Here is a 12822-nt window from a genome sequence, read left to right as displayed (position 1 = left end):
CATCCTCTGATCTGGCCAGGAACACCACGTCATCGGCGAGTGCACCACAACAAAAGGTCACGTCCCGCAAGGAGATACCAGTTAATCGCTGCCGTAGACCATGTAAAGCTGGTTCAAGTGCTGCAGCAAATAATATGCCCCACAGGGGGCACCCTTGTCGCACTGACCGTCCAACAACAATGTGACCAGACTGATAACCGTTGACCATCATGCGGGAGCGCGCTCCGTGGACCAGTCGAAGGACCACCTTTGCAGACTCCGGAGAGAGGCCCATGCGATGCAAAACTGCGCGTAAGAAGCCGTGATCGACGCGGTCGAATGCGTGGTCAAAATCTACGGCGACAAGGGCGCCTCGTATTTTGCAGGCCGCCGTCAAAGCAATTACGTCGCGGTATGCTCCTAACGCCGTATGAATGTTGCTGACACCACCTAAACATGTCTGATCGGTGTGGATGGCTTTCCCGATAGCGGTGTGGAGACGCGCGCGGAGGATACGGGCGAAGATCTTGTAGTCGTTGTTGAGGAGTGTGAGTGGGCGAAAATCCTGCCACCTACAACCACCATTCGGTTTCGGAACTGGAATCAAGATGCCTTCTGTGAATTCTGTGGGGACAGTGAAATCAGGGCGGATCAGGTCTTGAAACATTTGGAGCCACTTGTCACCCATAAGGTGGTAAAAAGTGCGGTAGAATTCCAGGGGTAAACCGTCCGGTCCAGGCGACTTGTTCGGTGCTCCACGTGCCAAGGCCGATGTCAGCTCGTCGGGTGTAATGGGCAACAGCAGACTATCATCGGGTGCCACGTCCCGAGGGGCGGGAAAATCGTGCAACAGCCCGTCATAATCACGTACATTTCGCGGATCTTCCATGTACAAGGTCCCATAGTGTCTGGCGAACGTGTGCGCGATGTCCGCTTGTGTCACTGCGCGCCCGCCGTCCTCCGTGTTTACCGCCGTAATGAGCTGACGTTTGCGGTGGCGCCTCTCGCGCACAATGTGATACACTGACGCTGTTTCGTTGGGGATACAGTCTTGCACTCGCGCACGGATGCGGACACCGTCTAGCTGCTCTGTCCTGATGCGAAGTAGACGAACTTTGATGCGTTGTACGGACATCTGACGTTCGGGAGACGGCGGTTGCGTCGCCAGCTCACGTAACGCTGTATAGTAAAATTCCGATGTTGCCCTTTGCCAGTTCGATCTGTCACGCCCGTAGGCCATCAAGGTCTTTCGGAGGGCAGGTTTGACACATCCCAGCCACCACAGCAACGTGGAAGCATACATAGGCAGGCGCCTGATACATCGACGCCACGTGTCAGTGACTGCTCGCCGACACGCTTCCTCGCGAAGGAGGGAGACGTTCAGCGACCACGGGCCCCTGCTGCGTCTTGTGAGTTGTCGGGGCAAGGTGACAGTGCAGATGTACGCAAGATGGTCCGTGAAGGCCGTCGGCCAGAGTTCTGCATCACGGGTTGCTGTGCGGAGGGCACGCGAGACGTATATCCGGTCCAGACGACTGGCAGAATGGCTGGTAAAGTGTGTATATCCACTCTGGGTCCCATGATGCAAGAGCCATGTGTCGTGGAGCGCGAGGTCACGTATCAATGCTTGTAGAGCGGGGCATGGGACGTAATGCGGTATCTGGTCCTCGGGCCGCAGAACACTGTTAAAATCGCCGCCCACTATGTAATGGTCCATATTTCCTTGCAAAAGTGGGGCCAACTCCTCCGAATAGAAGACATGCCTGTCACCACGGTGCGAATTACCGGAGGGAGCGTAGACGTTAATGAGGCACACTGCGCCAAGTGTGAGTGCGATGCCTCGCCCCTTCGGCAAGTACGTCGCGTCCGTCGCGTCTATGCCATCTCGGAGAAGGATGGCCGTTCCTCCTACGCCATCACCTACGGGTAGGCTGTACGTGGTGTAGCCATATAGGTCTAAACACAGCTCGGGACGGACCTCCTGGAGAAGGGCAATGTCCAAGTCTGCCGCTCTGATCATGTCGTGTAACATGCGGGTCTTGACAGTGGAGTGGATACCATTTACGTTGACTGTTCCCACACGGTATGACTGAGACATATCAAGTGGCGGAGGCAGTGTGCCGGTGCAATCCCACAGTGATTTCACACACCACACACCACACAGCCATCCATCTGCATGCTGTGCATTACTGTGCCGTAGGAGTCCCTGACTGGCAGAGCCCTCCGGGCTCATTGTCAGCCATGGGCTCTGGTGGAGATATAGATGTTTGCTGTGCATCATCTGCCTCCATATCGTCTGCCCAATCACCAAGAGACGATTGTGATGTCATTGGGGGCTGGACGCTTTCACAGGAGCCCACATTTTGGGAGTCGACGCAGTGCGTCTCGTTTTCTGGGCCACCAGATTTAGGAGACTGTTCCTTGTCTTCAGGCACCTTCTGGTGAATGATGCCACTGGAGTCCGTTGCAATTGTGGGCGAATCAACGAAGTCGATGTCTTCCGCCGGCTTCACATTCCTGTCCTGTTCGTCAGCTGACAATCGCCTCTTCTTGTGTCGCTTGGGTGATTTTTGCTTTCGGGTCCGAGATTCGACATCCACTTGAGGGCGGGGCTCGACACAGTCTCGGTCGCTAGGAACCCCTGTGTCTGATCCCGACAGTGACGGTGGCTGGGTGCCCACGACGCTGCGGTGGGCGGAGGCTGTAGGAACCTCTGCATCGTTGGGCTGCGGCGTCGTCGACGGCGCTGACTCTCCAACGGAGCTGGCAGCGGCTTGAGGAGGTAGCAGGTTTTGATCATCCATCACATCATGTCGTGCCGCCTCCACATATGTTAGCGGGAGAGTGGTCATAGTGGATCGTTGGGGAAGTTCATTGCGGGGCACCTGAACGAGGCGGCGCTGCAGACACTCAGTTCTAACATGGCCCTCCTGGCCGCAGCCCGAGCAGATCCTCGGTTGTCCATCATATATAACAATTGCGCGGCAGCCACCAACGAAAACATACGATGGAACGTGCTTCTTAAGTTCTATGCGCACTTGTCGTACCCCGTTAAGGACAGGGTACGTTTCGAATGTGTTCCATTTCTCCTCTGTGTGGCTCAGAACTGTGCCGTATGGCCGCAGCGCATCAACGACTAGGTTGGCAGGGACTTCGAACGATAGTTCAAAGATGCACACGGTACGCACCCCCAGACCAGCATGGTCAACTCCTACCACGCTCACGTTACCGTCTGCGTGACAGAAGCGAAAGCCGTTTGCAGATCGTTGGAGTAATCTGTCGCAGGCCGCTTCGTCAATCAGTTTGAGGTACACTGTGCTGGTTACAATAGACAGATGAATTCCTATCAGTTCTTGTGGTTCGATGTGCATGATGTCTCGTAGAAACCGTTCAATTTCATGGGCCTTCGGTCTCGTGTACGATGCGTTGAACGTTAGTTTGATTGTAGCTTTTCGATATGAGAACGCCATGTCGGGTCGGTACAGGTACTATACGGCAAGACAACGACGCGACCGCGCGCTAGCGGGTAAACAACAACACCTGCGGAGCACTGCCCGGCGCGCCGAGCCCGTCCGCACGGTAACGCGGCTGAAAGCCGACTTCGTGAGATTTTCACTCTGCAGCGGAGTGTGCGCTGATATGAAACTTCCTGGCAGATTAAAACTGTGTGCCCGACCGAGACTCGAACTCGTACCTTTGCCTTTCGCGGGCAAGTGCTCTACCATCTGAGCTACCGAAGCACGACTCACACCCGGTACTCACAGCTTTACTTCTGCCAGTATCTCGTCTCCTACCTTCCAAACTTTACGGAAGCTCTCCTGTGAACCTTGCAGAACTAGCACTCCTGAAAGAAAGGATATAGCGGAGACATGGCTTAGCCACAGCCTGGGGGATGTTTCCAGAATGAAATTTTCACTCCACAGCGGAGTGTGCGCTGATATAAAACTTCCTGGCAGATTAAAACTGTGTGCCCGACCGAGACTCGAACTCGGACCTTTGCCTTTCGCTGGCAAGTGCTCTACCATCTGAGCTACCGAATGACGACTCACGCCCGCTACTCACAGCTTCTGCCAGTCTGTAAAATTTGGAAGGTAGGAGACGAGATACTGGCAGAAGTAAAGCTGTGAGTACCGGGCGGGAGTCGTGCTTCGGTAGCTCAGATGGTAGAGCACTTTCCCGCGAAAGGCAAAGGTCCGAGTTCGAGTCTCGGTCGGGCACACAGTTTTAATCTGCCAGGAAGTTTCAGAAATGTAATTGTAAATATATCTAGTCGTCACCAGATATGCATTTACACTTACATTTCTGGTTGGTTGGTTGGTTATTTGGGGAAGTAGACCAGACAGCGAGGTCATCGGTCTCATCGGATTAGGGAAGGACGGGGAAGGAAGTCGGCCGTGCCCTTTGAAAGGAACCATCCCGGCATTTGCCTGGAGCGATTTAGGGAAATCACGGAAAACCTAAATCAGGGTGGCCGGACGCGGGATTGAACCGTCGTCCTCCCGAATGTTACATTTCTGTTCCCCTACGCATCCCAAGATATCCACAATGCTTCGAGACTCGCTCGAAATTGCTGTTTGGCGCTGCTATATGTCCTTTGTACTTACTAGATTCTAAACACTGTTTTTATCCTATCTGATAGCGATATAAGACGAGAGGAAACGAGAGCCTGTGATATCCAGAAGTATTTTTATTTTTATTTTTGCTTTCTCACTTGTATTTTATTCCATTCTATCAGTGAAATACCTCCAGAATCAATACTCCATGTACTGAAATGGTGTTTTGTTTTATTCTCTAGTGGACTGTGCCACAGGTTATTGCAACACCGTAACACAATCAATACTTGTCGTATTAATCAATATAAAACAACCTGATGACGGGATTGCAAACCTGTCAAAGGCAACGTGAAGATGAAATAAACAATGAGTCGGAGCAGTATGCTTGTTGTTTCATTCGTTATCATAAAATAGCTTTCCTTTCTCTGGAAGTGACAATGGAATTCGTAATGGTACTGCTCAGTACACCTTAGTCTTTATGATATACGTAAGTACATGATACAGTACAAATTAAAGATATAGCTCTCGTAATACATTGTTATTGTAGTAGTTATTGTTTCTCACAATTGTTCAAAAAGATAAAATCACTAAAAACTATATTACATTTTGTTTCCTATAAAATATTAATCAACCGTAATTCTATGCTCAAAGAAAAACGGTTGTATTGAATATACTGCTTAGGTAAACATATCTGTGTACTGAAACGTATGTACTCTCTGTTCTTCTTCACTTGCAAGGTGTGCTACTGCTTTGGCGCGATATAGTTGGAAGTTAACTGTGTTCTTGTCCATTTCTTGGTAGGTACTAGTTCGTCTCAAGAATTCTGTTAATTCTTGGAAAGTGCAAAAGATGGAATAGAGTAATTTCGAAGAGTAGAAACATTCCTGATACGTGCTGTTACTTATTTTATGCATAGATAAACCGATACCTGATAACTACTTCCAGCATTTGCTTTAAGGAATAATGAACTTACGAACACAAACCAATAGAAAGAACCTACAGTATTCAACGAGAAATATAATACCTTTTATTGACTGTCTCTTCCTTACGTTAATGCTTTACACAGCTGAACATTGTTTTATTCAGACGTAGATTTTGCGTAGTTCGGAAAAATAATCACCGACAATAATTTTTCGAGCAATATTTCGGGCACTTCCTAGCAGATTAAAACTGTGTGCCGGACCGAAACTCGAACTCGTGACCTTTGCCTTTCGCGGGCAAGTGCTCTACCAACTGAGCTATCCAAGCACGACTCACGCGCCGTCCTCACAACTTTACTGCTGCCAGAATCTGGTCTCCCACCTTGCAAAATTTACAGAAGCTCTCCTGCGAACCCCTGAAAGATAGGATATTGCGGAGACATGGCTTAGCCACAGCCTGGGGGATGTTTCCAGAATGAGATTTTCACTCTGCAGCGGAGTGTGGAAGGTAGGAGACGAGATACAGGCAGAAGTAAAGCTGTGAGGACGGCGCGAGAGTCGTGCTTGGATAGCTCAGTTGGTAGAGCACTTGCCCGCGAAAGGCGAAGGTCCCGAGTTCGAGACTCGGTCGGGCACACAGTTTTAATCTGCCAGGAAGTTTCTTATCAGCGCACACTCCGCTGCAGAATGAAAATCTCATTCTGGAATATTTCGAGCAGTTAAATGAGAGGGGGAGTTCAGAAGCTGTTGATTATGTATTTTTGGTCTTTTGCTTAACTGTAATTATGGCGCTTTTACGACTTATGGCAGCGGCACGTACTGTAGGTCTTGATGTCCTGCGAGGCGGTACAGCTGTTGTGGGCGGCGGAGGCGGCAGCGGCGGCGGCGGCGGCGGCTGCGGCCATCTTGGCGGCGGCGGCGGCGGCGGTGGGCCTCGGGGGCGGCGCCACCAGCCGCGGCCTCTTGAGGGGCGGCACCAGCCGCGGGGCGGCGAACGCTGCCGACGCGTAGTAGCTGCAACAGAGGGCCGTGAGCGGAGACGGAGGCGGAGGCGGTCACTCCCCGCACTACAGCAAGTGGTTTTGTGTTTTAATCCTCATTAATCTACACTGCCATTTAAAGACAGGTCGCTGTTTAAAACTGTTACCAAGAATTTGGAAAAGCTCTTCACAGAACTATTTCAGATTTTTTCAGTTTACTCTAATGATGTGTCAGTGGGACATAGACTGCAAATTTTTTATATATATGGTATCTTCATTTACACTATGTGATCAAAAGTATCCGAACACCCCCAATAACATACTTTTTTCATATTATGTCCATTGTGCTGCCACCTACTGCCAGGTACTCCACATCAAGGATCTCAGTAGTCATTAGACATCGTGAGAGAGCAGAATGGGGCGCTCTGCGGAACTCACGGACTTCGAACTTGATCAGGTCATTGGGTGTCACTTGTGTCATACGTCTGTATCCGAGATTTACACACTCTTAATATCCCTAGGTCCACTGTTACCGATGTGATAGTGACGTGGAAACGTCAAGGGTACACTCACAGCACAAAACCATACAGGCCGACCTCGTCTATTGACTGACAGAGACCGCCGACAGTTGAAGAGGGTCTTAATGTGTAATAGACAGACATCTATCCAGACAATCACATAGGAATTCCAAACTGCATCAGGATCCACTGCAAGTACTATGACAAGCGGGACGTGAGAAAACTTGGGTTTCATGGTCGAACGGCTGCTCATAAACCACACATCACGCCGGTAAATGCCAAACGACGCCTCGTCTGGTATGAGGAGCGTAAACATTGAATGTGGCGATCCGATGGCAGGGTGGGGGTAAAGCGAATGCGCGGTTAACGTCATCTGCCAGCGTGTGTAGAGCCAACAGCAAAACTTGGAGTGGGTGGTATTATGGTGTGGTCGTGTTTTTCATGGAGGGGACTACCACCTCTCGTTGTTTTGCGTGACTCTGTCACAGTACACGCCTACATTGATGTTTTAAGCACGTTCTTGCTTCCCACTGTTGAAGAGCAATTCGGGGATGTCGATTGCATCTTTCAACACGATTAAGCACCTGTTCACAATGCGCGGCCTCTGGCAGAGTGGTTACACGACTATAACATCCCTGTAATGGACTGGCCAGCACAGAGTCCTGACTTGAATCCCACAGAACATCTTTGGAATGTTTTGGAACGCCGACATCGTGCCAGGCCTCATCGACCGACAATGATACGTCTCCTCAGTGCAGCACTCCGTGATTGAACGTGTGCCTGCGAGAGTGATAGCTGTCGTCAAGGCTAAGGGTGGTCCAACACCATATTTAATTCCTGCATTACTGACGGAGGGCGAACGAACTTGTAAGTAATTTTCAGCCACGTGTCTGGATACTTTTGATCACATAGTGTACATATGGGTTTTCCCGGAACATTTCAAGTCAAATTCCTTGATTTTTCATTTCTCGGTTTCGATTCCCGGCTGGGTCGGAGATTTTCTCCACTCAGGGACTGGGTGTTGTGTTGTCCTAATCATCATCATTTCATCCCCATCGACGTGTAAGTCGCCGAAGTGGCGTCAAATCGAAAGACTTGCATCCGGCGAACGGTCTACCCGAAGGGAGACCCTAGTCATACGACACTCGTTCATTCCTTTCTGTCCAAGTCAGCGACCTAGCAGCTGTAGTGTCAAAATTGCGTAGCGAAGCTATACGTCGCAGTTTCTGTTAATAGCGCCGAGCTCTGATTACGTCAGTATTTCCTCTCGCACGTCTCTGCCCACGGCAAAGGCCACTTTTGTCATTAGACTTTTGTTCATCATTTTCATCAAATGTTTCTGAAGAATGCCGATGTGAAGAAATAGCACATTATTTGAATTAAAATTGTTTTTAACGCAAGTAGTGTGCTATTTCTTCACATCGGAAATCTTGTTATTTCATTCACACCGCCACTCCCCAGGGCAACCGTACTTGACATTTATACTTGACACGTATACTTGCTTCACACAATCAAAACGAAAGATTGGACACAATGAAAGGTCAAAAAGTAGTAAGGCCCCTTTATCGAAAAATGTGAAAAAAATATAATACAAAATAAAAATATCAGTACTCGATATTACCATATTTCCTTCGCCAATACATCGATATATTCCCGAATGATATATATATATATATATATATATATATATATATATATATATATATATATACTGAAGAACCTGGTATACATGCCTAATACATCTACACCTACATGATTACTATGCTCTGTAATATCGTGTAGTGCTCCCGCTACCACGCAGAAATGCCGCAACACGACGTGGCATGGACTCGACTAATGTTTGAAGTAGTGCTGGAGGGGACTGATATCATGAATCCTGCAGGGCTGTCCATAGACCCGTACGAGTACGAGGGGATGGAAATCTCTTCTGAACAGCACGTTACAAGACATTCCAGCTATGCTCAATAATGCTCATGTCTGGGGAGTATGGTGGCCAGCGAAAGTGTTTAAACTAAGAAGAGTGTTCCTGGAGCCACTCTGTAGCGATTCTGGACGTGTGGGGTGTCGCATTGTCCTGCTGGAGTTTCCCAAGTCTACCGGAATGCACAATGGAAATGAATGGATGCAGGTGACCAGACAGGATGCTTACGTACGTCTCACCTGTCAGAGTCGTATCCAGAGGTTTCAGGAGTCCCATAGCACTCCAACTGCACACGCCCAACACCATTACAAAGCCTCCAACAGCTTGAACAGTCCCCTGCTGACATGCAGGGTCCATGGATTCATAATGTTGTCCACACACCCGTACTCGTCCATCCGCTCGATCAATTTGAAACGAGACTCGTCCGAGCAGGCAACATGTTTCCAGTCATCAACAGTCCAATGTCAGTACTGACGGCCCCAGGCGAGGTGTAAAGCTTTGTGTCGTGCGGTCATCAAGGGTACACGAGTGAGCCTTCGGCTCCGAAAGCCCTTATGGATGATGTTTCGTTGAATGGTTCGGACGATGACACTTGTTAATGGCCCAGTATTGAAATCTGCAGCAATTTCCAGAAGGGTTACACTTCTGTCACGTTAAACGACTCTCTTCAGTCGTCGTTGGTCCCGTTCTTGCAGGATGTTTTTCCAGCCGCAGCGATGTCGGTGATTTGATGTTTTACCGGATTCCTCGTTATTGACGGTACACTAGGGAAATGGTAGTAGGGGAAACTGCCCACTTCATCGCTATCTCGATGATGCTGTGTCCCATCGCTCGTGCGTCGACTATAACACCACTTCAAACTCATTTAAATATTGATAACCTGCTATTGCAGCAGCAGTAACCGATCCAGAATCTGAGCCATACACTTGTTGTCTCATATAGGGGTTGCCGACCGCACCGCCGTATTATGCCTTGTATTTGAAACACATGCCTATACCAGTTTTGTTTGGAGCTTCAGTGCATATATATCGATATTTTATCAACAGCCCTAGCTGCTACCAGTTGCACTTCCAGCTTCCGAGGCAACGCTGATGGGGCGCGGAGGCCGCCATCACGGTGCAGGGCTCTTTGAGGTTCGACCTGCGTGACCTGGACGTTGCCCGTCATCCAGCTTCGATTAGTCACCGATGATGCTGGCTCCTGTCTCCTAGACGGAGGCTGGGAGCCGACCCCTGCAAGCCAGCAAGTTCTCCAGGTGGACTCCTGAGAGCAAATCTTCGCCGTCAGCGAGTGCACTCTGGAGATCAATTCGTAGACAGTAGGCTGCCGGGGTTCGTGTGTCGGCGGCCGTCCCGTGATGAAACAGCCGCTGTCCGACACTTCGCTGAGCTGCCTGTACTGCGAGACGAGCGCAAGCCCGGTTTCCCCCGTTGGCGAGGCACTACTCCGGCGGTCAGGCTGTGGCGTGGCGCTTTGGAAGACAGTCCTGTGTTACTGCCCAATAAATGTGTTATTGACAACGATGTTTCTTTGGCTGTCTTAAGCGTAAGAAGGACCGCACCACCGCATCCCGCCTGGATCTCTCCTGACGACCGTAGGAGTCTGGGATCAACCCCTATAATGTTCTACAGAGTGTCGACATGTTACCTTTGTCTGCTCCATCAGCAGATCCCTCTCCAATCGTGCACATTCATCATCAGATAACAATTCCAATGTTATCGACGAACATCATTAACAGTCCTCATATTGACTGACCAAGTGCAACAGTTGTGAAACTTCATCCCACAAACTGTCATCTGGCACCTGCACAACTCAATGCATCGAAATTTGCCTTGCTTTCAATATACTAATGGCTTATCTCACGCTTACATTAACCTGTGATCTTGGAACGTTAATCACTTAAATATATTACCTAGACAAATGTTTTCCCGGAATTTTAATTGCTCTACATTAATTGTTTTTGATGTTGCGATTTTTTTTCGTCAGCGTATTTTATAATTGGTAAACCTTGTTAGCAAAAATTTCGAAACGTTCTTGACCGAATTGCTTCAAATTTTTACACACTACTCTTAACATTCAGACGAACGTTGGCTACATTTTTTTAAAGCAGCAATGTAGAGATTTTCTGTTAAAGCAAGCTCCGAGAAAAAAAATTCTGTGCTGTTAATATGCTCTGTTTTGTTTTCTCCCTCACAGTCAGTTTTAACAGGAGTCAGGAAAGTTGTATTTATGGCTTACAGGCCTATGATTAGAATACTACTACGGAATCTGAATCGTTTGATTGCAATCCTACCCATCCGGTATGCGAAATTCTATTATTGAAGCTCCTATCCGCTGCAGGCGAGGACTATCATGCCCCATATATCAGTGATAAACTCGATTTAACCATTCAATTTACAGGACTTTAACTCCCAATATAAGTTTTGTTTGCAATAAAAATAAACAAAGCTCAAGGTGAGAGAGAGGAGAGGGGGGAAGAGGAGATTTACAGAGACAGAGGGCGGGGGAGGAAATGGTCAGAGGGGGATCGACAGAGAATGGCGGGAGGAGGAGGTGGAGAGTGGGGAGAAGGTGGATATAGACAGAGAGAGAGGGAAGAGAAACTGATAGACAGATAGAGGGGGTAGGAGAAGGAGAGGAACAAAGAGCGTGGACAGGAGGGGCATGGACAGAGAGAAAGGGAGAAGGAGCTCAGGACGATGACCCAATTCCCATATATATTTAGCTATTGCTTAGCGTTGCCTGGCTCGCTGGTCTGATAGATCACTAGGAAATAATTCACCATATAACATTTGGAAGTTGAGACACTGGTGTCTGTGGATGGGATGGAATGGGAACAACTATATGGGGTGTATAAAGTAATGTTGAAAATATCTTGGGTTGTGTGATTGCATAATGAAGGTGGGTGTAACTCAGTGGTCCAGCTGTGCGACTGTTTTCGGACGTACCAGACATCATCTTATGAAGAAATGGCGTATTTCGCAGGTTGATCGGGGCACATTTACCTACAGGTCTAGCAGCAGTGGCAGAAACCCCGATCTACAAAGAATGCCCGGTCGACAAAATACGATACTGAAGGTTATTGTGGCTGTTCCGGCTCGGAGGGGAAGTCGTTACGCTATGAAAAAGGAATGTCTCCTTTGCTGTTGACTCTCGCGAGCCGATGTAAATCTCTCCACGTAAAAATGTTAAAGCTGGACGGTGGAGCACTACAATTATAACCAAGTTTAATATTTTGTTTTTGGGTCATCTGTTGTCTCAGAGTAGCATATACACCCAACGCCCTCATCCTGGACCAGCAAAATGAACATGTTCGACAACGTTCTTGGGTGCATTACGCGTTCCTACTTCTCGCTATATGTGGGTACGACTAGCCTGGTCGAATATGGTAGTTTTGGTGATACGCGTGTTATGGTGTGGGGAGGCATAATGTTCCATGCACGTACTGACCTCCAAATGTTTGAGTACCGTATACCCACCGGTCAATGTTATTGTGACGCTATGTTCCTTCCACGGGAGCGTGTTTGGAGCGCTGGATTTGGCCTTGATTTCATTTTTATGAATGGCAGTGCACGACCACATCTATCTGCGGGAATGGAGGAGCTATTGGAACGATAGGATGTTCGGCGAACGGACTGGTCTACCCGTTCCTCAGAATTAAATCCAATCGAGCCCGTAGGGATGCATTGTACTAAAGTACGTCCACATCCACCAGTGACCATCCAGCAGATACAAACCGAGCTCGTGGATGAACGGAACGTCCTACCACAACACATCCTTACCCGCCTTGTGACCCGCATGGGAGCACTTGGCGTAACATGCATTGCCGTCCGTGGTGATCACAGACGCAATTAAAAACAAAGTTCCTCTTTTTGTAATGTCAGGAAACCATCTCAAATTACGGTGACCTCGCAGCAGTTATTGCCTTTGAATAAAACTGTCGTTTCCATC

At 48.8% G+C, this 12822-nt stretch overlaps 1 protein-coding gene across 3 annotated transcripts in view; it reads right to left on the bottom strand.

Moving 5' to 3' along the window:
* LOC124612605 (RNA-binding protein Raly-like) overlaps window positions 1–12822 on the bottom strand; it is a 395826-nt gene that overhangs the window by 38688 nt on the left and 344316 nt on the right. For all 3 annotated transcript variants that reach the window (XM_047140895.1, XM_047140894.1, XM_047140896.1), the window contains exon 6: window positions 6273–6466. In XM_047140895.1, the coding sequence (XP_046996851.1) occupies window positions 6273–6466 (194 nt within the window). The remainder of the gene's footprint in view (window positions 1–6272; window positions 6467–12822) is intronic.

Source organism: Schistocerca americana, chromosome 4, assembly GCF_021461395.2.
Source record: "Schistocerca americana isolate TAMUIC-IGC-003095 chromosome 4, iqSchAmer2.1, whole genome shotgun sequence".
NCBI lineage: Eukaryota > Metazoa > Arthropoda > Insecta > Orthoptera > Acrididae > Schistocerca > Schistocerca americana.
The sequence above is the reverse complement of the archived record's forward strand: the minus strand, read 5'-3'. Positions and strand labels throughout refer to the sequence as shown.